Consider the following 26966-nt stretch of genomic DNA (forward strand, 5'->3'; position numbering starts at 1 on the left):
TGGCTGACGTCAGACCCCGCCAGGAGTTGGGGGAAAAGCTAAGTGGGCCAGGGACGCCCTATTCCCCTCCCCGCGGCTGCCTGTCAGAGCGCTTCTGGAGATATTACAGGGGACCCAGCCCGCAGCGACAGGCACAAAGTCACGGGGTAATGAACTTCGGGGACCCTTTGCCGCTGCGTGCGCGGCTCTCCCCGGAAACCCGGACCTGGCCGCCTGTTTCCTCGGAAGACTTCCCAGCAATCTAGTTTTCGCACCCCGCGCTCGGGTTTGGGCAGCGCCGAGCGCATCTGCCTGAGCCTGCAGTTGTGTTTTCCTTCTCTCCTTAGAAGACCAGCGGCCTGTAGAGATCTATGCATACTCTGCATGCCTAATGTAGAGGGAGAAATTGAAGACTGAGAGACCGGAATGGGGAAAGAGAGGGATTTCACCCTTTTTGCTCCGTAGGAAGACCATTTTCGTGTCTCCATCTCTGTCCTTCAATACCCCTCTCTCGCTGTCCTCCTCCCTTCTTCCTCGATCTGCCTGTCCGTCTCTCCATTCGTCTGTCCATGCGTGTGTCCATATCAAGCAACATTCCCAGCAGCTGCGGTTTTGCAAGAGCCGGGAAGAAACTTAAGGATGCTTAAATTTCCACTGTGGAACGAATTCTGAGCCCTCGGGGAGCAGCGCAGCGCGCGACTGATACCCACCTGTCCGGCCCGGAAGCCTCGCAGGCTGGAGGGCGGCTGGAGAGCGGCGGCGCCCGGCGGCGAGGCGGGCGCTGCCGGCCGGGACTCGGGCAGCGCCCACCAACCGCTCCGCCCCGGGACCGCCAGCATGAGCAAGCCCGCCGGATCAACAAGTGGGTACCTTTCCGGCCGCCGCGGGGCTCCGGCGGCGCGCAGCCTGGGGCGGGCGGGCGGGGAGGCCTGGGAGGTCCTGCCCCGAGCGCTGCGGCTCCGAGCCCGGCAGCGGTACTCCGGCGGCGTGCGCGCTTTGGCCCAGCTCCTTCCAGACTGTGAGTCGGAGCGTTTCCTGGCGAGGGAAGAGCAATTTCGTTACCTCTGGATTGCTTGGTTCCCCCCTCTCTCTGGTGCGGTGGGAAGGTTGCGACCCATGCAGCCCACCAGTCCGGCGAGTTGCCTCCACTTAGCCGCCAGGTGCGGGGAGGAGGGGGGCGACGGGGGCGGGAACTAGGCCGCAGCTCCAGGCGGCAGCACAATAACACGCTCGCTCCAAACTCCGAGCTCCAAGGCGCAAAAGCAACTCTGCGCAAAGCGGATTTGAATGGAATGCTTTGCACCCCGTTTCTAGCTGTTTCAAATAATCCTGCAAACCGGGAAGCAGAAACAATTTAAAAGTCACATTTTCCTTAATCCTAAATCCGCGTAGGTCATAACTGGGGAATTTAAAGTATGGCGAACCGCTCTAGCAAAGAGAGGACCAAATCCCTAATCCCAAGTACTTTTCGAGCGGGAGCTCGGCAGAGGCAGGAGTGTGCGGCCTGTTCCCTTCGCGCGCTCCTCTCCTTCCTCAGACTTGCTTACCGGTGGCTCTCCCTCGGAACGACAAGCCGAGGCTGGTCTCTAACTTCCCCTAGACGCCGCCGTGCAGGGCTGAGTGTGTGCGAGGGCATCTGTGTACACCGTGCCTGTGGAACCGAGACGTGCAGGCCCGAGCTGGGGTTGGGCGGCGCGGCCGCAGTGCTCGGATCTCCCCAGGGCATTTCAGTTCCCGCCTTCCGGGGGCCCGGGGCTGCCGCCTCCGGGGTCCAAGGCCGGGGGTGGCCGCTGCCGCCGTCCCCACGTCTCGAGTTCTCCCTCCGGCCTTGAGATTTTCTGCACCCGCCTGTGGCATTTTTGACGCTCTGTGCTTTCCTCAGTCCCCCTCTCCTCGCTCGCCCACATTGTCCTGAGTCTTTGAAAGTTGGGAGCGTTCGAGATACTTCTGAGGTCCACTTAAGTGGCATGCAATTCCAGCTCTACCCCCCTTCCCGAAGTGCGTGGTGTTTTCACTTTGCCCGTTTGTTTTGGTTTGGGTGCTGACGTTTTAAAAATTAGAGTAAAATGAACGCGAACAAAATGAGAAAATGAGAAATGTCTAGATCTGGGGAAGAGAGAAGGAACTCTAGCCGCGTCCCGCCTTGGAGCCCACCCTGGAGAAGGACCAGCGTCCGCAGCGAGCCTCAGGCCTACCCCGGCCTCCCTGCGCAGTCTCTGGGAAGGGAGGCCAGCTCGCCTTTTGCGGCCCACGTTCCCGCGTGTGAGGGGCCTTCGCAGGAGGCGCCGAAGTGACCCTTTCCTGTTGCATTCCGAGCTTCCATGGCAAAAACCGAAGCCCGCAGGCCTCGCTCGGCAGCCTCCTGGCTCGCTCGCCCTGTGCCAGGCCCTGGCTTCCTTGCCTGGAAGTAAGGGGGCTCGGACTCTCGCGCCCACTTCGGGTGTGGAGCCGCCGGGCTAGGGGCGGGGGTGTGAAAAGCGAGGCCTGGGAGGCGAGGGAAGCGGCCGGCGCCAAGCAGGGTCGCGGGGGGCTGCGCCCGCCTGTTGTGCACGAGGACGCAGGGGACCCTCAGGACTTTTAGGAGGAACGGCGGAGTGACGTACTGGGCAAACTTTGGAGCTTTCCAACGTCCCGAGAGCCAGAGATTGGCCTCGGCAGCCCGGAGCCCCGGCGCGGGTCCCGACGCCGCTGCAGAGGGGTCCCCGGCCCGCGGGGACAGCAGCCCCGCCCGCGGCGCCGGCGCGTCCAGGCCTTCTCCAGACCGGCGGCGGCAGCCTGGCCCGAAAGCCGCGGCCCTCGGCCCCGGGCGGCGGGGAGGTCGGCGCGCAGCGGGCGAGGTCAGGGCCGAGCCGGGCCGCGAGGTCTGCAGCCCCCGCCTGGCTCGGCTTCGCCCGGCTGGAGAGCAGAGCGCTGTCACCCGGGAGCCCCGCCTGGGTGGTAACAAGACCCCGGCCAGTCACCCCTGCAGCCCAGACTAACTTCTTTCAACAGTCTCTGATGGTAATTACAGTAATCGAAGCTGCCATATATCTTTAGGCAATTATGACACACAAAAAGCCCCAAGGGGACCCCCTGGCGAGGGAAGTTAAGAACGGTTTTCCAGCCTCGGGAAACTCCCGCTCGCCTCACGTCGGAGCTCGCTCGGCTTGCTAAATGAGAGGAGCTTTGCAACGGGGTCAACCAGCTTGTCTCGTGACCCCAAGTCACCTTAACGTGGCTGGGTGGCGGAGTCTGAGGCGCAGACCCGCTATGCCCCGGAATGTTTGCGTCCCTCCCTCCTGTGCCCCGCCCCAGGCGGGTCTGCCGTCTCTAATCTGCCCCGGGAGCCGCGGCTCCGAGGTCTGCGCCGAGCCCGAGGAGGGTCGTCCACCCCGCCCTGGTCCTCCCTGCACCCCCGCGGGGTTCTCCAGAGGATGGTGTCCCTGGCCTCCTGTCTGGATGGGCAGCGGGGGAAAAGAGCCCCTACCACTGCGCCTCCCGCGTGCTCGTCTTGGCATCCTCAAAAGTGCCACTGGGAAGAGGAGGACAGCTGGGGCGACAGAATGGTTGGACCCCAAACACGGACCCCATCTCAGCCAGAGGGGTGTGTGTTCTGCAGAGCAGTATGATTGCAAAATATGACAACCAAGTTTACTGCCTCCAGAGTGAGTGCGGTGAGGCCGAGCTGGCCTGGCGGCCAGGCTACTGGCAGGCCCGTGAGTTCCTTGGGGCGCAGGGACAGGCCCGAGGGGGCGAGGGACAAGACCCGCTGTGGCCTCGCCTGGCTCTCTCCAGCCCCTCCCTCCCTCCAGCACAACCTCTCCTCCCACCCTCAGAGAGTGGGGGAACCGAGGAGATGGTGGCCGAGCCGCGCGTCTCCCCCGCCGCCCTTTGTCGCCATCCGAATTCCCATGCTACTCTTTTTGACGGGTCACTGGTGGCTCTATAGGCAGGTGCTATGGAGGGGTTGTAATTACCCCAGCCGAGCCTGGTGGTTACCGAACCCCACCCCCCCGCGCTTCTCCCCCGCTCCCCCCCACCCCTCCTCCAAGGCGGCAGCCCAGGGTGTGCTCCAGCCCCCCCCGGACGCCTGAGAATCCATCAGCAAGTTTCCACCTCGGCCTCCTCGAGGGCCCTCCGCACGCCGCGCCCTCGCCTCCCCTGGTCCCCTCGCCACATCCTTGTCACCCTTGCTTCTCCTCACCCCGCCTAATCGCGTCCCCATCCGGGGCGCTCTGGGGAGCAGCTGTCGAGTTTCACCCAGGCCCGAGGACGCCGGGCCCAGACTGGAGGCCTTCGAACGGGCAGCGACGGGAAAACTACATGTTAAGAAGTTAGTTATTATTAACTAGTATTATTAACTATCATCATCATTATTATTAAAGCGTTAAGTTACCACTTTATTTAATACCCCCATTGTTTGCAGGAAGAAGGATTTCTAAGTCCCTATAAACCTCTTCAAACTGGTTGGACTCTTGAACCTTCGAGAAAAGTAGTTCCCTCCCTACTGAATTTTGGAATATTACCCCCTTCCTGACATTCCTCCAGGGCCGGCGGCCACCCCAGGCTTGACGGGATCCCGAGGAAAGTTCTCTTAAGCCAGGCGACTGTCGAGGCCAGTCGGGGTGGGGGGCAATCTAGAGAAACCAGTCGAATCCTTTACAAAACTAGCCTCTGACAGTGGTGGAAAAACAGGAAGGGAGAGACCCGCACAGGGTCCAGCGTGAGGAGGCAGGTCTCTAAGAAGGAAGAACTCGGGGAGTCGAGGGAAGGCGAGGGGCTGTAACAGGTCCCACTTGACCTGCTAGCGAATCGACTTGCATCACGTCCCTCCCGCTTGCCTAGGCCGGTGCTAGTTACTTTGGGAAGAAATTTTTTTTTCCCTAAAAGAAATAATTTCTCAAAAGCGATCCACCCAGCATTTTTTTAAATAGGTAAAGCGAAAGTTGGGCAATTACCACTACCCTTATTATCATTAATAATCCTAGTATTAGCATTACAATAATAATCCTAATAATAACAACCGCCCGGCAGCTCAGAGAAAACTCGATTGCCTTCCAGCTGCCATCCCTGGTTCCAGCCGTGTTTGTTTTTCTTCTTTTCCCTTTTACATTTCAAGTTTGTCTCCTCGCGCGCTCACTAACAACTTTTCTCTGTTAAATGCAAGAGCCGGGGAGGGAGGCGGCCAAACTTTGCGCGGAGCAGAAAGGCAGCGGCGGGCTGCGCTGCCGCCCCGGCCTGCTGTAATCTTTTATTCCAAAATGGGCCTCGGCGATTAGAGGAGACCCAAATACATGTAGCGGTGCATGAATAATGCTCATTGTAGGAAACTGACACTTGCTCAAGGAAAAAAAGTTTGGCTATAAAATCACTTCATTATTTGCTTTTACCGCAGCTTCGGTGCTAATCCCTTCAGAGGTCAGATTGCTTAGCATCTCTCTCTCTCTCCTTTCCTCCCTCTCCTCCGCCCTCCTCTCCTTCTCGCCCCATCCCCCCTTCCCGGTCTTTCCTGCGATTTCAGGCCGCATTTTAGATATTCCCTGTAAAGTGTGTGGCGACCGCAGCTCGGGGAAACACTACGGGGTCTACGCCTGCGACGGCTGCTCGGGTTTTTTCAAACGGAGCATCCGAAGGAATAGGACGTATGTCTGCAAATCTGGAAACCAGGTACCTTAGCCAGGGCTGCACTGCCTGGCTCCCCTCCGCTGCCTCCCCCTCCTTTGTTTGTGCCAAGGCCGCCTCTGAGTTTCCAAGCTACAGAGGAGAGACCAGGCCCTGACCTCGCCCTTCCTCTCCCCTCCTTACTGCCTCCACTCTCAGAGGCCCTTTCGCTTGGGAGAGGCGGGAAGAGGTAAGAGAAGACAAGAGTTTGCAAGGGGAAGTTTGAATGCCCCCAGCCTCCCTACACCCTGCGCCCCCCCTGCGCCCCCCTCCCCTGCCCTTTTAATCTTCTGATAGATTTTTACACTGGGTAAGGCCTACACCCAGTGGCTATAAGGCCAGCCCAAAGGACCTAAAGAAGTTTAGAATATAAACCACAAGTGCAAGCAGGAGAAAAGGCTATGTTGTGTTGCCTGCCCACCCCACCCCCAGCACCCAAGCTCAGTGCACTGACCACTCGCCTGATTGGCAGGAGTAAAAGGCACAGGGCATCACAGTCAAAGTTGAGGCCCAAAGTGAGAGTTGGCCGCTTGGGACAGAGACGATGTGCTTTGTGAGGGACTGTGCCCTTTCAACTTTGAGAAGGGCAAAGGAGCTTCAGCACCCATGTGACTTTAACTGGGCCTGGTCAGAAAAGGGCCGAGTGAGCGAGAAGGCTCCCAAGGAAGGGCTAACTGGGACCCTCTCCAAGCTTCCCATGTCTCCTCTTTCTCTGCTTAGAAGACGTGCCTGGTTGGTTGTGTTTTGGTCTTGAGCAGGCAGAAGGGGTCTCAAAGAGAATGGGGAGTCAGGGCATGGGCTGAATGTGAGTCAAAGCTTCCAGAAAGAGAGAGTAGAACCCCCGACTCAGTTTCTAGCTCAGTAGTAGATTTATTTCAACCTAGGATATCAGTCTTTTGGTCCCATATTTTGCCTTCTTCTTAGCCAGGCACACAGACCCTCAGCTCAGAGCTACCACCTTAACTCCCGAGAAGATCCTGGAGAGTGTATTAGTCAGAGGTCATCCTTTGGTAACCAAAATGGTGAAAACATTCTCACTAATTAATACATATGATACATGTATATACCTACATATATATTGTTTGGTGCTAGTGAATTAGTCCATCTTTTTCTGAAGCCATGTCTGCTCATATAAATTTCTGATAGATTTGAGTTATCCACAAAAAGAAGAAGACATTTGCATTTGGATAAGTTATTTTGAACTCTCTAGCTCTGTTACCTGTTTAATTTGGTACACAGCTCTGTATCAAGTTTTAGCTCTGCCATAGGGACCCATCACATTATACACACACAGGACTGTATCCTAATAGCTCCACAGAAATATGGGGATTACTGTGGGTCATCAAATTTGAGCAGACTTCTACTTAAATTATCTTTTGCTTTTATGCAATGCACAGAATTGGGGAATCAAAATCTCAGATGTTATGCTTGATATTTTCAAAGGGGTTGGCTATCAATTCAAACATATTGATGTCAGTCCAAGTACTTGTAAAGGAGTGATAATAGACTCATCAGGCTTGGTGGTCTCTCCTTGCAGACAGAATAAATGGACTGAGCTGAGGCGCTCTTCTTTCTCTCAAGCTCCTGATATTTACATACACATCATTTGATTTGAAGACACTCTTAAGAACTAATGAAGACTTCTATTTTGCATTAGCATGTTTATCAGAATACTAGGAGGATAACATCTGAGGATAGACATATGATTGCATTCAATAAGTTCTTTAAACCTCTTTACGTTGAACTGTTACACTGGCCAGCAAAGATGCCCTGAAGAATTCACTTAGGAACCCAAAATTATTTCCATTCTCTCTTTTATTCTAAAATTAGGTAAATAATACTCCAAATTATTATTAACAGTAATGAGGACATTTAGAAATTGTTACAAAACCTCTGCCCTACCTTTATTTTAAATAAGTCAACATATTTTAAATTGGAGAGGTGTGATCTCATAAAATTGTGTATTCAAGTGTGTAATTTTTCCCTAAGGGATATTTGAGCAAATGTGCTTACTCCAAATTCAGAGTATATGAATTTTTGAGATCATGAAGCAAAATAAACATGCATTTATTTTATTCTCTTCCTTCCCACTGCAAATGTAACAGTAGCAAGTCATATAAACATAGGAGAGCACCAAACCTCTTATGTATTTTCTGTGTATAAAATACGTATGTAGATTTGACTCTTTATGTATCTATGCATATGTTCCCTCAGTAATGACACCTAACGCTGAATAAATTCCATAAGAAATTTTCTCTGTCAATTTCCTTTTAGTGGCCAATATTTTTCCAGAAAATTGCATTAGATAAAATATTTATTTTCTCACGCATCTTAGATAAATATTTCTAAGGCAGCAATTACCTCTTTTTTTCAGTTATCGGGCTGTCGCTCTCAGTCCATATTATCGTTTTGTCGGATAGTCCATCACATTAGCTTCCTTGTCATATTTACATAGGAGGCATTTCTAGATTTTGCCCAGGCTTTGGGCTCTTCCTTTCCCACCCACACCTCTGTAGACGAAGCCCTCCTAACCTCACTGGCTTCTGCCTCACCTTCTAGGAATGGCTGTGTTTCCATGAATCTGGGCTGAGGCTAGTCTTTAAGAGAACTCTTGACAGGCTGGTTATAAGGATTATTTCAAGTACCAAGGCAAAAGTGAGGAAACAAGAAAGTGAGGGATAAATAGCAGATATTTATCTGATAGATAAATGGGCTCACCCAGAAAATGACCGAAAGAGGTAAACCGGACCTGAAGCAGAAGGAAAGCATAGCTGGCGAGAGGGGCGGCGGCGGGGATGCCGGCAGGCCAGCGCACTCCCGACTGCTCTGAGGCCTCCTCCTCCGGCACCAGGTCGCTGTCTTCGGTCCTGAAAAGTTTCGCCCCTGCTCCACCACCTCCGCGCCTGGCCGAAGTTCCCCTCGTCAGCTTCTCTTCCCAGCGCTGCAGAGTCTGGCCGGCCGGGCGCTGCGCCCCTTCACCTGCTTGGAGAAGGACTTTTCCTCCTTGTCCGCTTTCATAGGATCAGGGCTTGGTCCTCTTGAAGCAGCCCCGGGAATCCTAGCTCTTTCTCTACCTGTCCCTGCTGGTGCCCAAGGCCCTGGAGTTTCGCGGACCCAGGCTTGGCGCTCCGGGGTCGGTGGCGGGGTCAGTTCTCACCTCCACGACATTTTCGTTTACCCGGTGCCGGCCTCGCATCCCCAGCCTGAAGGCCCTGGGGGCCGCTTGACCGCCTGCGCTCTGTTCCAGGGAGGCTGCCCGGTGGACAAGACGCACAGAAACCAGTGCAGGGCGTGTCGGCTCAAGAAGTGTTTGGAAGTCAACATGAACAAAGATGGTAATCAATACATCTTTTTATTGGTCTAATGTCGATTGAGTAGTAAGTAAATTATATGTACAGAAAATACATGGCCCCCCATGCATGCAAATCATCTCCCTAACACTTCTTTCCAGATGCTGAGAATTGGCCTCGGGCTTTCAGGTGTATCCTTCCTCATTGAACTCCCTAGGCAAGGCCCATGCCCACCTAGCAAATTTGAGCCCCCACAAAGGCGTCGTTGCCAGGGACCCCACTCTGCTACGGATATTTCCTGCCTCGCTTCCTAATTCCTCTTCTCGCCTCTCCTTGCAGCCCTTTTTGTGGCCACCCTTAAGCCTGTTAGCCTCCCGCAGGATCTCGCAGTCCGGATAGTCTGCCAGGAAGGAAATCACGGGGACTTGGAGACGGTGTGCAGGAGGAGGGAGGGCAGAGACAGGAACACTGGGAATTTCGAGCCCTTGTTTGCAAATTCATCAAGATTCCAAAATCAGGAAGGCCATTATAGAGAGCTGGGCTTTTTCAAGGCCTTCTCTCGGTTCTCCAGGAAAGGGCTGGACAGGCAGGGTGACACCTTGGGTGCCTCGGACACCCAGCTCCCAGAAGGCTCTTAAACGTGAAGAAAGAACTAGGACGTCAGGATGCTGGCTGCACACAGAGCGCCGTCCCAGTGCGCGCCGCGCGGTGGCCTGGCGAGGGCGCCCCAGGCCGGGGCGGGGCGGGGGTAGGGGTCAGGAGGGAAGAATGGGGCCTCAGGACAGGGTGCGGAGGGGGCTTTGCCGTGGCGGCGGGCCGGGTGACAGCTCCAGGAGGCACCGTGCCCGCTGGGGAGTGCTCCTTCCTCCGCAGCGCAGGAAGCAGGAGGGAGCGTCCAACCTGTTGAACTTGTGTATTGACAAGTTGTCAAGCTCGGCGAGCGGAAGATTGCCCTGAATTAATTTGTTTGTTTAAACCGTTGGTGGTAATTGTCACATCTCCCCTGCCTTCCTCCAGCACTCTCCGAGACAGGCTCTCCCTCGTCCCATCTCCCAGAGTCTTCAGGGCTCGGGTCCTTTTCTCCTGGGGCCCTCCGAGGCCAAACGACATTTCCTCGGGGGCGGGGGGTGGAGGTGGGGGGAGTCGCCCCTGGGCGGAGCGGGAAAATTCCGTGCACAGATGTGGTGCCTGGCTGTGCGCAATGCTCCCTCTCCCCTTGGTTGCGGACGAGGATACCTAGCTGCTCCGTCCCAAGGCTCTCGGTTTCCTTGCGACCTCCCTTGGGTGGGGAGGAGCCTTCAATGGATAGAGAAGTCATCTAGTCTTGCTTGAAGCTCGGCCGGTGTCGTGACCTCTCCTTGGCCTCAGCTTCCTAATGCATTCGATGTAAGACTTAGACGGTCTCAGAGCACCCTCCGCCCTCACGTCCCCTCTCCCTCGCTCTCTTCGCCTCTGGGGTGACTTTGCCTGTCCAGATGTGGCGTTTGGCCCGGGAGCGCGGGCAGCGGCCAAGTGTCGCCGAGTCTCTGATCCCAGGCACGCGTCTGTCTGTCTCTGCAGCCGTGCAGCACGAGCGGGGGCCTCGGACGTCCACCATCCGCAAGCAAGTGGCCCTCTACTTCCGTGGGCACAAGGAGGAGAACGGGGCGGCCGCGCACTTCCCCTCCGCCGCGCTGCCAGCGCCCGCCTTCTTCACCGCTGTCACGCAGCTGGAGCCACACGGCCTGGAGCTGGCCGCCGTGTCCGCCACCCCCGAGCGGCAGACCCTCGTGAGCCTGGCTCAGCCCACGCCCAAGGTCAGTGGCTTTGCTGGGCCCAAGGAGATCGCGCCAAGTGCAGGGCGGAGAGGGGCGCACCCACTCATTCTGAGGTGGGGTGGGGTTGAGCAAAAAATGGAGAGCCCTCGCGGGGTGCTCGGCCGGCCTCTGCAGGGCACTCTAGACCTCCTGCTCTTCCCTGTGGAGCCAGAGGTGCTCAAACTTTAGCGTGAGGTAAAGTCACTCTGAGCTGGCTACAAATGTGGACTCCAGGCCCATGCCCCCCAGAGTCCCTTTCTGCAAGTTTGAGGTCGGGCTCAGGAACCCGCTCCTTTAGAAAACCCAGATGTGAACCTGCCTGAACTGAGCGGGCAGCCTAGGAGTTCCCTGAGGCTAGAAGAGCAGACGTCTGTTTTTAGAAGAAAGGAGTTGCCTGCAGCTGACAGAAGAGCCCGAGTTGCAAACCTCAGGGATGTGTGTTCTTGGGCAAAGCTATGGCTCCCTAATGCAGGAGACAAATGTGGAATTCACCCGCCAAGACAGTTTGAGGAACCTGGCGTCCTTTCCCACACTCCCCACTCTCTCTTCTGACATACGTGGATTTACACCAAGACTGAGCCTCTACTAGAAGGGCCAGAGCCAGAACAACCTCAAAAGGCTGCCACCTAGGGATTACCCTCCAGGCTTCCAGCTGGTACCTACCCAAAGCCCCCACTCCAAGTGGAGCAGGGCTCGGGGCCTCCCCCAGAGGAGGGCCAGCTGCAGCCCCACGCTGCAGGAAGCCAAACACCTGGGCACATGCACACGCACAATATTTAATATTGCTTTCTTACCCTTGATGTGTATAATAAGCTTGGGAAAGTAGTGTTATGAATATGTTGTCAGTTATGAATGGGAATGCTCTGTGAATGATTAAGATGTCTAATTGAAATATTTCCATAATATACTAATCCTTTCTAAAAATACTCATATGCATATTTGTGTTTGGGATGCCTATTAATTTATACTTTTTTCACATCTATTTTTATTTACACAAATGCAAGCAGCTCTTGTCTAAATTGGGAGACAGGCCTGGCACTTGGCTCAGCCCAAGGAAAATTTGCTGCACAAGATAGAAAAGCCAGATGCCCCCTCTGGAAGGAACAGGCCTCTAAAGAGTGGAAATGGGCGTCTCCAAAAATTGTTATTTCCCAAGTTCTGTGGATGTAGATGTTTGGTTTTTATCCCCCTATGGCAACAGCCCATTTAAGTAGAACATCCAAATTCCTATCTCCTTCCCTGTTCTAATCATAAAGTTAAAAAGTTGGCTCCTCTGGCAAAGCTGTGGTCTCCTCACTCTCTGGTGTCTCTCTTCCCCACCCAGTACCCCCACGAAGTGAATGGGACTCCAATGTATCTCTATGAAGTGGCCACCGAGTCAGTGTGCGAGTCAGCTGCCAGGCTTCTGTTTATGAGCATCAAGTGGGCTAAGAGTGTGCCAGCTTTCTCCACACTCTCTTTGCAAGACCAGGTATGGCCAGGAGGGCCCTGAGGTCTTGGGGGAGGGCGGTCGGGAAAGAAGCAACAGTCATCATTATGAAGCCGGAGGTTACCCAGATAAATCGCCAAGGACAGGCATCCATTCTTAACAGCACCGAGGAACCTATTTTTACTAGCTTCTTTCTATGGGTTCGAAATATCTAGTTATGGAATCCTTAGCAAGAAATGTAATTATGTTATTTCAGTAAAGATGGATCTGGTCTATGCAAAACAAACCTACAAGAACATTATCTCTTTTTTTAAGTTTAATTGAAGTATTAAATTTAATCACAAATTTTTAAATATCTTAATGACCTCTAAAATTATTAATAAAACAATGTTTTCTTAAGCACACTGGTACTGAGAGAAATAGAAGGAGATGAAAGTATTCTCCTGTAAGGTTTTTGGAACTAGTCTCATCATTTTATATTCACAGCATTATATTTTCCACTGTGATGCTCAGTTTTGGCCACTGATTTATCAGCATGCAGGAGTGAAGGGTACATTGCACACCTCCTGCAGGGAGGGTCTCCCTTGATTCTTTAAGTGTTTTCAGAGATTTTGTAAACAAATAGGCATTGTGCATAATTCTGTGGTTGTAAATGACATTCAGAGGGAGAAAAAGTATGTGCTGCTAAAAATTGCATGGTACCAAAACACAGAAATGTTATCGTTAGGAATATCAGAAATAGCCTCTACCAGAATTTTTCTAACCTTAAGGGAAAGAAAGAAAATGAAGCGTTCACAACCATTGGCTGTCACTAGTGCATTCACGAAAATCAGTGACAAATTTCCCAAAAGGCTAATAAGTGGTTCTAAAGGTAAAGGGTTTATTTCCTTAATTCATTTTATACCTAATTAAAGCATAATAGTGCCCTTTAATATGAAGTACATCTCCTACAGAGAGACTTGGCAATGTGCTCAAAACATTGAATATTCCAGCCTGGGATGTTGTTTTTTTCATGGTTTGGATGCTCAGACATGGCCAGAATTAGACATTGTTTACCTTCCATTTTTAAAGTATTATTTTCTGTACTTAATGCAATAAACTAAAAATAAAGCATTTTGAAAATTAAACCTTTTGGTCTAATTGTGATTTTGGTTACAGGCCGTCACATTTCAGTTTTTAGCTCCCAAAAGGAAATCCTTTCACATAAATCATCCAGAACTGGCTGGTTTCTGAGAGATTTTTCAAAAACAGATTTTTCAAGATGGCTGGGTTCTATCTTCAACCAGGTTTACTCATTCACTCTAACCATTTGCTCTGTGTCTGTGGTGTATGAGTAAATTGGCTATTTTTTCTCAAAACAAGTATTTGTAGACTCTTTAATCCAAACAAAATTTACTTACTGTCCGCCACTTAGCCCTTCGGTGCAAACCCTTCAACAACAAGCAAACTGTGGTGAAGTAGAATCCAGTATATTAATCTGGAATAGGAGCCGGAGTTTCATTTTAAATATTCAGTAGCACATTTTATTAGAATGAAAATGACAAGCACCTTGATGCTGTCCACTTATGAGCCTCGGAAAAATCAGGCAGTGAGATGAGGTAAACTCAGCAAAACCCGATTAACATAATTACACCCTGATTTCCCTGCATGCCTCTTGGGAATTAGTGATCCCTCTTTCTCTGTCTGTCTGTCTGTCTGTCTGTCTGTCTCTCTCTCTCTCTCTCTCGGCTCAGCCCCCTCAACCCTCCAGGAAGACGGGGGCCCAAATCTGCCCACTTAGTCTAGAATCCTCAACTCGGATAAAATCAGCATTTTATATGAGGGAAATTCACCTGCTGAGCTGCTGGTGACATTTCGTAGATCTTGGATCTCAGAAGCTTCTAGGTGGTTAAGAAGGAATGGATGCAAGGACAAGAAGGATAAACCCTTTACCAGGGGAAGCAAAGTTGGGGGAATTGGGATTGCTGACTTTCAATTGCATGTGCTTATCCATAGGCACCTTTTCAAAAAGGAAAATCCAGGAAAATAAGGGAAAGCTAAAATATTCAGAGGAAAAATGACCAAGACAGGCATTTAAAACACTTTTTAAAATAATGGAAATTTACATATTGCAATTGTTTATAAATTTATAAATTACACACTATATTATATTATACGTCTATTGTATGACAGCTGATGCTTTTGGAAGATGCTTGGAGAGAACTGTTTGTTCTAGGAATAGCACAATGGGCCATTCCGGTTGATGCTAACACTCTACTGGCTGTATCTGGTAAGAATTGCACAATTTAATGACTTTGTTGTAGAAATTACCATAAAAATACATTACTGAAAAAAGAACAACATGTAAAGAATAACAAATTCCTGCTGAACAATAGCGTATACCTGTCATTTATAAATCTATATTTAAATGCAAATAATGTTGTTTTGTTGTATTCATGACTGCTTGCATTGTTATTTAAATGCAAATTACTGTGTTTGTTATCATCCAAGAGAAGATTTTATATTAACTTTCATACAATATAGCCGGTTTACATGGAATCAGATATCTCAGAGTGACAATTGAATAGATATTAATATGCAGGATTTTGTCAAAAATCAATATTAAATCATGAAAATGCCTTCATATTAGAGCATTTATTCCATATTTTTATTCTAGGCATGAATGGTGACAACACAGATTCCCAGAAGCTGAACAAGATTATATCTGAAATACAGGCTTTACAAGAGGTGGTGGCTCGGTTTAGACAACTCCGGTTAGATGCTACTGAATTTGCCTGTCTAAAATGCATTGTCACTTTCAAAGCTGGTAAGCAGACTCAAATCCATGTCTCTTCTCTTTCCCCAGTTTTGCCCCCTCAATAATTCAGCCACCTCAAAGACAGACCCTTGTAAAAAGAGGTGATTGTTTTTCAAGGGAGCCGATACTCTCAGTTTGATGAGGGGAGGCCCCCGCTTTTGATAGCCGTAGGGGTCTGCATGTTGTGCTGGCCATCCACTTCCAGAGAGGAGCTTTCCCCATCTGCGTTTCCTGTGCTGCCTGTCACAGTTTCCTGGTCTTCATTTCTAGTTCCAACACACAGTGGTTCTGAACTGAGAAGTTTCCGGAATGCTGCCGCCATCGCAGCTCTTCAAGATGAAGCTCAGCTAACTCTCAACAGCTACATCCACACCAGGTGACTTTTGTTTCCCTTGAAGGTGTACTTAAGAAAATTGCTTCCATTGTGAATGTGTAAGCAGACGGTAATAAGCCAGTTCAAACATTGTGACTAATTATCCTGTTGCCAGCAAGTTAATTTAGTTACAGTATATGTCCTCACCTATCTGGCAGGGTGGGTGAGAGGAGTAAACCAAAGTAGATTATTGGAGGGAAACACAACAGACGCCTTACAGCCGTCCTGGCGGAACAAGTTGATCTGTCAAAACAGTTGAACACATTTTGATGAATGGACCCAGATATGGGAAAAGCCAAAAATGAAGGCTAAAGTGTTATGGTTGATATAGTAGAGAGCGGGCCCATCATCCTTTAAAAAAGTCAAGTGCCTTTCTTTGGATGCCCATCCCAAAGAGAAGGACCAGAGAACTTTCTAAAGAGGCCATCTTTCCCCCGTCATGACTGCTGTTTGACTTTGCTGATTAGTATCTGTTGAGTGGTTGAGTCATAGCCCCCACCGGGTTTCTTCTGGCCAAGCAGTGCCTACTGGCAGAGGCTGTTCTTGGCTATTTGTAGAAACTCTCACCTGCTGGGGATCCAGCGATGCTCTTCCTGGCCCACCACTGATGGGGAGGTCTACCCGGAGGTATAGAGTTTCTGACTCCATTTTCACGTGAAAAAAAGCAAGGCTTTTCAAGAGTGGTGAGCAGCTTCCTAAGTTAGGACTGTGGTAGAGGTGAGGTTAGAATCAAGTTGCTGTTCTTTTTATTCTCTAGATTGATATTGAGGGAAACCCATGGAAGCCTGTCTCTATCATCTCAACGTGGAAGTAACTAAATCAAACGGGTAGAGGTGGTTAATGCCCCCCTCACCTAAGGGGTCAGAGAAACCCCAAGTCAGCTGTATTCATTGGGGGTGATAACACTTCTGCTAGGATCTCCCTATTCTGTTGTAAATCCTCTTTTGAATACTAATGAATAAAACTGTCCCCTGTCCATGGAACATCACTGGAACTGTGTTGTGACAGTGCATGTGTATATGTTTTTCCAAATTAAAGTGAGATGGGTTTTAAATTTAAATCCATGTTAAATTTCAGAATGTATGTAGTAAGCACTTAATATTTGTTCAAAATCATGAAATGGAGCAGTGCATAATTTGGGCACTTTTTCCCTACTAAAAACTAACTTGGATATCATAAGTGACCTTTGACACTTAGAGTCTTTAAGGCATAAAGAACATTACGCCAAGGAGAATGTGATATCTGGAAAGTGATTCAGTCAGGCTTTACTGAATACTCACTCTGTGCAGGGCTCCTGGTGAGCATTGTGGGACCCCAGAAAGAACCAGACACTGCCCCTTATCTTTGCATGAAGCAGGAAAAAGTGTTACTCCAATTCAGACCAGAGGAGAGGGGAAAGAAAAATGGAGAGTGGGAGAGACACGTTCTGTTTAGACGGGGTGAGGGAAAGTCTGGAAAGACTGATGGATGGAGGAGAGCACATGTGAGCTGGTCCTTGACTGGGAGGATCTCAGCAGGGGAGAGGGGCGCAACGAGAGCCAGTAGAGGGGCTGGTAGAGGCGCTGTGGGAGGTGCTGGAGAGGTGAGCAAGGAGAATCTAAGTGAGCTGGCCTGCCAGGAGCAGCTTATGGGGAGAGTAGAGGGGGTGAAACCACAAACTGACAAAACTCTGTCTTAGAGAAAAGCGAATAGACCATTTCTCCCCCACCCTCAAAACAGGGAAGTTATTCACGGAAGGAACACATTTGCTTTGACGTGCAATTTTGATTTCATGATATCAGCTACAGCTATAATTTAATATTAATATCTAGAGTCTACATGTGACAAAACTGATGATGCCTTATTCCTTAGCTTCTTCAAATCAGTGAACATTCTCCTCTAGCACTTTCCTGTCTAGAAAAACAAAATCTGAAATTGAAAAGTTAATGTTGCCAATTGAGCTAATTGTACATTAATTGTTAAAATTGAGAACTGAGCCAGTTGTTACAGCTCTGTAAGCTATTTCTGTAATTCTTTAGGACATAAGGAGAAGGAATTGGCATGTCACACAAACTATATGTTATAACTAAGGGTCAAATATTCAGATCTGTGACAGACCCAGAACACTTACACCTGGAGAGAAAACTTCCAGTTATTTATGCTGCTGATGGATGAAGTCAGGGGCATAGATATTCTAAAAAATAATTTTGAGTAGTCAGAGACACTCTCTCTCTGTCTCTCTCTCTCTCTCACACACACATACACACACAATGTTATTGTCCCTGGGTAGCACAGTACTTCACATATAATAGACAATTAGTTCTTGTTGACTGACTAACCAGCCCCTTCCAAACTAGAGAATAAAAGAAGTGGGTGAGTGGGTTAGTGGATAGTCTACTCATAGAAAATCAAGAGTTAACAGTCTATGGATTGTCCCAAATCCATCCTTTCTGAAAGCAATTATTTCCCACAGTGGTTTCTCACCTTGGGAAACTTCCAGCACGTTGGGTGGATGCTGCAGACACGATGGGGGCTTGTCTAGACAGCCACTACCTCCCACCCACTGCAGGCTTCTCTCTCCTCTGCCTGATCCTGGGAAGGGAAACAGAGCTGTTGAAGGGAGTGAGTGACCAAGGTGAAAGGGAGGGGTGGGTCTTGGGATTACTTTCCAGGAAACATAGGAGATACTTTCATCAAGGAGAGCAAGTGGTGGGGTTTGGGTGTTTTTTAAAATGTAGAAAGGCTATGCTATTTCCATACCACATCATTGAAGGTGGTCTAGAGGTCCCTGTCCATGGGTGGTCGTGAAGCGAAAGAGCCAAATGAGGTCCTCAGAGGCCAAGGATGTATTATCAGACCATTATCAGGTTGAAGAGAGGGACTGTCGTGTGCTCCAGCGAAGAGACAGTCATGAAAACTGCTCCCCTGGCCTCTATTTGCAGGGGAGAGTTATCAGGCAGTTCAACTCAGTGTTCAGCTATCCAACTCCTGTGAAGGAATTTTGATATCTGTCAGTTTTTCTGGCACCTTATGGCCACGGGTTGAACCTGGCTTGGTTGTAGGTAGGTGTCCTGGAGCTCAGTCTTTTAGGCGGTCAGTTTCAGTGGAGGGAGCCCTCCTTGTGGAGGGGATGGATACCTGATTCCAGGCTACTGACTGAAGAATCATTGGGGCTGCCATGAGGAGATGGTTTATAGGCATCTGAAGGCAGCAGAAAACGGAACTTGCATATCTGAGCCCAGATGTATGTTGGACATCAAGAGAGGAAATTGTTAAGCAATTTCTCACATCTTTAATTATATGCCAATTTCATTGACATGAAAGTTGGGTGGCAGTGCCACCCAACAGAACTTAGTCTTTAATTTGCAGTGTAATAAGGATGGAATTATTCCTGAGAGTGACTAAGTATAATGCCTGAATAATGATTTGGAGAATTGCTTAGAAAAGGACTCATTTTATTTTAGAGAAATAGCCTGGTGGAGAAGCCTTGAGAATTGGAAAACGTGGGTGCTATGGCTAGCCTTGTCGTCCATACCAGCGGTGTTTTCTACCCTGGAAACCTTAAGTTTATTATTTGACCTACACTTAGTACCATGTTTGTTAAAATTATTTTTTTTCTCCAAACAAAATGCATCCCCTTTGCTAATGTAGAGACAGTTGCAGTGTGATGTTGGCAGCATCGTTTATGCTTACCATGCCTTGCTTGGTCTACCTGATAAACTGGGACGGTAGTGCCTGTCTAGGACTCTGTTGCAAGGATAGTATGTTATTAAAGAGGCCCAATCAGGAGATCATGCTGAAGATGGTGTGTGTTCCAGTATAAGATATTAATTGCCATCAGTAATGGATCTTATTGCTTTCATGGCTTCTCCTATTCCAGATATCCCACTCAGCCGTGTCGCTTTGGAAAACTCCTGTTGCTTTTGCCAGCTTTACGTTCTATTAGTCCATCAACCATAGAAGAAGTGTTTTTCAAAAAGACCATTGGCAACGTGCCAATTACAAGACTGCTTTCAGATATGTACAAATCCAGCGACATCTAAGCTCTCGAGGTCCCCACTTTTCAGGATGGGACAGTCTCTGATGAACTTCTACCCACGGAGAACAAGCCTCAACTAACAAACGCTTCAGGGGGCATAAACCTGGGGATGTGCAGCCTGCAGGAAAAAATGTCAATTGGCACAGAACAGTTCCAGTAGCTTTGACCTGCTGCCTCACCCAGGGTAGGGCAGCCTGGAAGGAAAGGGGGAGTCACAGGACCCCTGAGCAGAGCGCTCACTGCTGCCATGCCCTGGGAGGGGGGCGGAATCGGGGGCTGTCACAGGCCTGCCGTTCTGCCTCTTCCTGGAAGATCCGGCTGAATTATCAAAAGCCGAAACACGAGTAGAACTTTCTTTTCCTTTTTAGCTTACAAAGTTGGGTAACCAAATATAGTTCTCTGTGTATAACATCAGACAGCAGCCTTCAGAACTATCTTATGTTGGAGGATTTATTTTACAAATAATGGTTAGGTCTTCAATCAAAAGTTTTATCAAAAGTTCCCCTTCTATTGTAATACATCATGAAGTGGCCTTCAGAACTGAGTTAATAAGTGAAAGGTAGCTGATGCCATGAGATTTGCTTTTCCTCTCTCTTTTTTCTTTCCCTTCTCTTTCGTTCTTCTTCTTTTTAATACCATAGGCCAGGCAACCTTGTCAAAGGAATTGGTGGACGAAAATGAGATTCTCACCAGGACTTTAGGTTGGATAACATCTCAAAAATAGAAGAGCTTTACTAAAGGAACACAAGTCGAGGGAGGGTGAATAAAGACAGCAAAACCAAATAAAGTGGAGATGAGTGATGGAGGGAGGCAGATTGCTGTCCCATTAACATAGTGCTGAAACCAAAGGCAATGGGGGTCGACACTCGTGTTTCAGCGAGTCACACCAGACAGTAAATGAATAGAGATATGATGCCAGAAGGAACTTCAAGGAGACGGATGCGAAAGGTTTCGTGACTGATCCATTGCTAACAGCCTGAGACTCTTCAATGCCTTTCAGAAAACCGGTTTCTAGTAAAGCCTTGAATGCGTACACACGCATGTGCACACACACACACACACACACACATCGTCCTATACTATACGCTGCTCCTTTGGTATGAATCTATACTTATGGAAATGTAGAAACAAACATTTTAAAATAGCTGCTGTACTTTTCACGTTTTGATTTATTAGGTACTAGCACTGAGGAAAAATATCCAGCACTTGGCCTATCATAGGGTGAGTCAAACTTTTCTTGTACAAAGTGAATTAACTGATTTGTGAAGTTACAGGTTGTACTCATTGTATTTACAAAGAATAAAAATATATTGAATTTAAATGAACTCTGCCTGATTTCTTAGCCTCCCCCCGGGGCTGGTTCACACCCACCAGATCCAAGGTGGTGGCAGCAGCTGGTGTAAAAACTGAAGCTCTCCCGAGTGCTCCAGTCTGAAGAACTGAACCACAAAGGCAATTTCCTTTTTACAGTGAGTCCCATTTGTAAAATGATGAATAAAGAAATAAAACGCAAGATTCCATTCTTGCAGCTCTCAAATGAAATTGCATCTGTTAGAAAAATTGCTGTGTGAGAAAGAAAGAGGCCGATTAACAGAGTCTTCATTCACTCACTCTTCTGTTTCTCACTCCCTTGCCAACATTTCAGTCCTGACCAGGAACTTGAAATCATTCAATGATCACAAAGATAGAGGGTGAAGAACTATATTGGTGAGTAAGATGTGGAGGGAGCAGTGGGAAGTGCGTTCAGATGTTCCCAGCAAATCTTAGGACACTGGCCCCTTGGCCAGAGGCCAGTGGTGGGAATCAGAGGTGCCCAAGGCCGTGGGCACTGTGGGCTTCTCCTGGGCAGCAGCTCCAGCAAGAGTCTGGAGCAGAAGCCCTAGCAACTCTTGGCTAAACTGACCTTGCAGATTGCGTGTGTGGAAGTTGAGTCAGCCATGCACTACTTGTCTACTGACTCTGCAAAGGAGAAGTAGGTCTTAAAGAAAAGCAAGAATGTTCCTTGCAGTGCTGTTCATATTTAACAACTAAAACATGCACCAACAGAGAATAGATACATTGTGGTATATACAGACAGTGTTACAGTAGGTAAGGTGAATGGACTAGAACCAATGTATCAACATGGACAAATCTGAAATACAGTGTTGAGGGTGGGAGGGAAGTGAATCACAGAGGTTACACACAGTTCGGTATTTATATAAAATTTTACAACCTACGGAACAATACTATATATGTTTATAGATATATAAATGTATGGGAGATGCTTAAAACAAACGTGGTATGATAAGCACTGCCTGCATGATAGTGGTTGCTTTTGGGAATGGACAGGATTGGTGAAGGACCCGAAGAGGCCCTGCAAATGTTTCTAAAATGATTTATTTCATACGACAAAAAAGAATCAGAAACAAATATGAGATCAATGACAAGATTTGGCAAAGCTGAGCAATGGGTTGGAGGCTGTTCCTCCATGTATCAGTCAAGTTTGCTTCGGCAATGCTGAGTAACAAACCACCCCCAAAGCTTACCACAACAAACTGGATTTCTTGCTCTCGGGACCACGGTCCCTGGAGGCCCAGCTGGGCCTGGGTCCAGGCTGTAGTTTGGGCTCAAGCTGCTCCAGGGCTTCCTCCTTCTGGACGAGCAGTTTCTCTAATGCAACTTCTTTGAGGCGCAGAGGGCAGAAGTGCAAGAGACTGAGCCAAACCATGCAAGTACATTTACAGCTGCTGCTCACGTCACATTTGTTCCCTTTCCACTGGCCAAAGCCAGACATGTGGCCAAACTCTACCTCAAGGGGGCAGAGAGGCGGGGGAGGGAAAGGTATCACCGACCTATAATAAAATCTAGCACAATCATAGGCTAATCTATTTAAAATGTTCTTAGTAAAATTACAAGGAAGTAAGTGTCTGGTGACACGCCACGGGAATACTGATTCCCACTGGAACTGCCTTTGTTTTGGGCATCTCTGCCATTACAAACAAGAATCAAACCTGGCTTTCAACATTGGAAAATGCCCAGCATTAAAAACCCGGTAGCAGTCTCTTCTGGCACTTTGGGCTTTCTCCTGGATGCAGCTGGGTACTTTAAAAACCTCCCTGGAGCCAGCCCGGTGGCGCAGCAGTTAAGTGCACACGTTCCACTTTAGAGGCCCGGGGTTCGCTGGTTCGGATCCCGGGTGTGAACATGGCACCGCTTGGCACGCCATGCTGTGGTAGGTGTCCCACGTATAAAGTAGAGGAAGATGGCCATGGATATTAGCTCAGGGCCAGTCTTCCTCAGCAAAAAGTGGAGGAGTGGCAGCAGATGTTAGCTCAGGGCTAATCTTCCTCAAAAAAAAAAAAAATAATAAACCTTAAAAATAAATAAATAAATAAAAACCTCCCTTCCTGGCTGGAGTTTTTTTTTTTTTTTTTTTTTTTTTTTAAAGATTTTATTTTTTCCTTTTTCTCCCCAAAGCCCCCCGGTACATAGTTGTATATTTCTCGTTGTGGGTTCTTCTAGTTGTGGTATGTGGGACGCCGCCTCAGCGTGGTCTGACGAGCAGTGCCATGTCCGCGCCCAGGATTCGAACCAACGAAACACTGGGACGCCTGCAGCGGAGCGCGCGAACTTAACCACTCGGCCACGGGGCCAGCCCCCTGGCTGGAGTTTTAAGGCTGGTGTTGTGGGGACGGTGCCACAGTGGTCTTTGAAGATACAATTCGAGATATACTATTCCAATATGTGCAATTTGAATACACAAACCAGAGAAGATGAACCCAGCCAAGTGACTACTGCAGTCGAAATCCTGTCTTCAGTGCCTCTCCTTTGACAAATAGTTTTTCTACATCTGGGAGGGCCACTTGTCAAAAGTGTCATTTACATACCATGATGGAGTCTTCTGTTTGTGTTTGAATTACTTTCAGTTGTTTTTTGATGCTAGGGAAGAGAGAGAGCAAGGGATGAATTCAGAAACTGAATTGAGACTCCCGAATTATTTCACTGATAGTTCAAGGTTTTCAGTCAAATTTTGGAGCCCAAGAACTGAGCTGATTGATCACAGACCTGCACTGAGGTGGCTGTCCTTAATCGTTTGTGTAAAAATGGAAACCCTCTACTTTTCTACAAGTTATTTTTGTGTGTATGTCCCTCTCCCCTGGTGGTACATATGGCTCTATGTCATTCTTTCTAACATCTGCCTAGTCTTTCAATTTGTGCATGGACTATATTTTATTCAACTAATTCCTTATTGATGGATTTGGGTTGCTTGTAGATTTTCACTATAATAAATTAAGCTGCAAGGAACCATCCATCTAGGTACACTTCTGTGGACTTGTGGAGGTATTACTGTAGGATTAATTCTTAGAAGTGGCATTCTGGGTCAAAGATTATATGCATTTTTAATTTTGATACATAGAGCCAAATGGCTCTCCAAAAGGGTTGTATCAATTTGCACTCCTGCCAAGAGGGTATGAGAGGGCCCATTTCATTGCTTAGAATTTAAAAGTGCTTAATCAGACACAGGCTTGATGAACACTTCAGAAGCTGTTAGAAAAATACAGAGAATGCATATGTTTCTATCATGAATATGCCTCGGCTACAATGCTTACTGACTGATTAGATAGGTCTCACCCTGTACCCGTGGTTAGATCTTGGTTCCCCAAATTTTTCAGTTCGGGCCACTTTTGTGAACTTTTGGGAGTACCCATGTCATGATACAGGTGGAGAGAAGTGGATAAGTGAAAATATCGATGGAGCTTGGCAGACACTTTCTGCTGCTAAGATGCTGCTCTAAGAATCTCAAGCCACTCATTTTACAATAAAATTTTTCATTATCATTTATGGAAATTGAAGAACAATAACTCTCTTTAACTGAAGAACTCCAGCACCTTTACCCCAAATGAAATGCATTTATTTTTTTTATGTAGACTGTATTTTAAATGTTTTTAGATTTTTGAAGCTCACTTTGGAACTCGAAGTGGCTTTTTTTCCTCCAAATATTGCTGATGTGCATACAGACCAGTAAGGAGGGTCATCAGAGCTTTCAGCTGCCCACTGAGCTGGGCTCAGCAATGTGTGGAGGCCAGTACTTCTGATGAAGAAACCAGGATGTTGCCACATAGCCTGGGCATCTTTCTGATGTGCCAAAGTGTTGCAATGCTCTGCTGGGAAACTGTGAGTAGGGTCACTGTTTTGAGGAGGCCAAGGTCATAGGTTTGATCTTCAGGGAAGCCAGGTGGCCTTTTTTCTCCAAGGCCCTGGACTCTCTAATATTTGTCAATGGTCACATCACAGGACACTGAGCCAGGAGCAGCAAAGCCCTGGGCACCTCTACCATGAAGGCCTGTCCCACTGGGTGCCATCCAGGGCACCTTCTTCACACTGGCCCAGCGATGAGCCTAGTGGAAGGAGCACTGGCCAGGGTAAAGAGGCTGGGGCTCTTGTTATGACCAAGGTGATCTTGGGCATGTCATTTAACCTCTCTGCACCTCAGCGTCTTCATCTGTACCAAGGAACATGAGGCTCAATGATGCCTAATTTCCCTCCTTCTGTTCTCACCATCATTATCTTTAAGTAGGGCCAGGAGATGGCCCCAGAAGAAATTCTCCTTGGTGGCAAGAACTAATCAGATTAAGCACATTTCCAAATGTGCCCAACCTTGGTTACTTGCCTCCCAAATCCTTCCATTTAGGCAAGTCATTCTCAATTTTGGCTGCACACAGAATCACCTGAGGAGCCTTGGAAACTCTCGGTGCCCAAGCTGCATCCCAGAGCAATTACACCAGAGTCTCTGAGGCGGGGCCCTGGCATTAGCATTGGAAAGCTCCTAGATGAGTCCACTGTGTGGCTAAGGCTGAGAAGCACAGATGCCAGCCTTTGACCAGGAGCCCGGGAACATGGGTTCGTGCTCAGGCTCCAGGATCGTTTGTGCCCCTCACCCTTCATGCCTGGCTGCTCTCCGCCTACTCTCTGATGACCTTTAAGAAAGTTAATTTCTTCCCCTCTTCCCCCTGCTCTGGCCTGTCATTGAACTCACCCAGCTGATTGAGGCGCTTATGATTGAGAACCTCTTCTGACCGCTTCCCTTTCCCCAGAAATTAACGTGATCATTAAGCCTTATAATTTCACTCACCAGTGCTATCAATCAAGGGGCTGTGAAACAGAGTTAAGAGTCCTTTTGTAATTGGCAGCAGCCTGAGATTCGGAGCCAGGCATCCAGGGGCTGTGGGGAGGCTGCAGGAGGGGAGGGCCTCCTTGAACTGACTCTGCGGCCTCTTTGTGGCCTGCTCCCACTGAGACCAGCAAGCTCCAGCTTCATCTGCCCTGAATGTCGAAAGGAGGAAACCGGTTCTTGCCAACAGCGCTTCTGGCAACCCCTTGCCCCCCCCCACCCCCCCCCACCCCCCCCCACCCCCCCGCACAAGCTCTCTGCCGTGGAAAGGAAGGTCTTCAGAACCCCGAGTCCAGAAGATCAGTGGATTCTTTACACACTGGGCAGCTTGAGTCTTGTGGGGGAGGGGCAGTAGGTCCAGATTATTTGTAATTCAGAAGTGGGGTTGAGGCTGTCAGGCTCAAGGGAGCGACACATTCCTCCCCAACCCCCTTGGAATCCCTAAACAGCAGCTGAGCCTGGAGTGATGCGCCCCCTCTCCGCCCCTCCCCTAGCCCAGCATGACTCCAGGCTTCCTTCCGCATGCAGGGAGCTTGTGATCAGAGGGGCCCTGGGCCTACAGCTGAGTTTTCCCTCCTAGGAGAGTTGCGGTGGTTGATTCAGTTTCTAACACACACAGTGCCTAGTGGAATATCTCACACATACATAGTAGGTGGGTGATGGCCCAGAGGTGAGGGGGTTTATTTTAATTTCAAATAAAACATTATAACAACATTAAAAGTGACTTTCTTTCATTAGATAATAAGACAGGAAAATCTAGAGAGGAAAAAATCATCTGTAATGCCACCTCCCTATCACAACTGTTTTCACTTTTGCCTGTTTTTTCTAGTTCTTACACATGCACCTATATATTTTAACATAATTGTAATCATAGTGAACGTGTTTTGGATTGTGATATCGCTCTTAACGTTTTACCACTAACATTTTTTGTTAGTAGTTGTGAAGCCTCAGAATTCCTTTTTGTGGTTGCACAATAAATCTGTTACTTGGTGTGTGCCATAATTTACCTGCTGTTCACTGTTTTGGATAATTACTAACAAAAATGTTTAATAAAATAAATTCACATTGTATGGAACAGCATGCGTAAGACTTACCCATGGAGATTGTTAAAAATTTAGATTCCTGGTTCCTGCTTCCTGAGACTGGGATTCAGCAAGTGTGAGACGGGGCCTGGGAATCTGCATTTAAAAAATCCTGATGGAGGTGCTCCCAGCTCCATACTTCTGGAAACACAGGCTTGAGGCTTGCTTCGAGTTTCTTTAGGAGCCACCAAGGATGGAGGTTTGGTCACTACTCCACCACAGAGACACCAAGAGAAACTTTCATCTTGAGCTCTTCAGTCAGCACCAAGGTCGGGCCCAAGTCTGGAGTTAATGTCTCCTCAAGAGTGTGGGCCACATTGGAGCTTCAGCCCCATCTGGCTCTTCACGGGAATTTGCCGGGCAATGGCTCACCCGGCAGCCTCCAAGAGGCCAGCAAGCCCAAAGACAAGT

General features: G+C 48.6%; 1 protein-coding gene across 1 annotated transcript; it reads left to right on the forward strand.

Moving 5' to 3' along the window:
• The first annotated feature begins 60 nt into the window (after positions 1 to 60).
• Positions 61 to 20643, forward strand: NR2E1 (nuclear receptor subfamily 2 group E member 1). The gene is made up of 9 exons (XM_070223627.1): positions 61 to 841; positions 5480 to 5625; positions 8867 to 8954; positions 10470 to 10705; positions 12030 to 12176; positions 14307 to 14403; positions 14791 to 14940; positions 15202 to 15307; positions 19164 to 20643. Exons 1-9 carry the CDS (start codon positions 817 to 819, stop codon positions 19324 to 19326), a joined length of 1158 nt encoding a protein of 385 aa, XP_070079728.1. The 5' UTR covers positions 61 to 816; the 3' UTR covers positions 19327 to 20643.
• The last annotated feature ends 6323 nt before the right edge of the window (positions 20644 to 26966 follow it).

The sequence above is a fragment of the Equus caballus genome, chromosome 10 (genome assembly GCF_041296265.1).
Source record: "Equus caballus isolate H_3958 breed thoroughbred chromosome 10, TB-T2T, whole genome shotgun sequence".
NCBI lineage: Eukaryota > Metazoa > Chordata > Mammalia > Perissodactyla > Equidae > Equus > Equus caballus.

What these genes read in the sequence shown, in the direction of transcription:
- NR2E1 (XM_070223627.1), top strand. Translation starts at nt 817, where the DNA reads ATGAGCAAGCCCGCCGGATCAACAA. An exon ending in CAAGCCCGCCGGATCAACAA is followed by an intron (nt 842 to 5,479) that starts GTGGGTACCTTT and finishes CTGCGATTTCAG; the next exon opens with GCCGCATTTTAGATATTCCC. An exon ending in CACTCTACTGGCTGTATCTG is followed by an intron (nt 14,404 to 14,790) that starts GTAAGAATTGCA and finishes TTTTTATTCTAG; the next exon opens with GCATGAATGGTGACAACACA.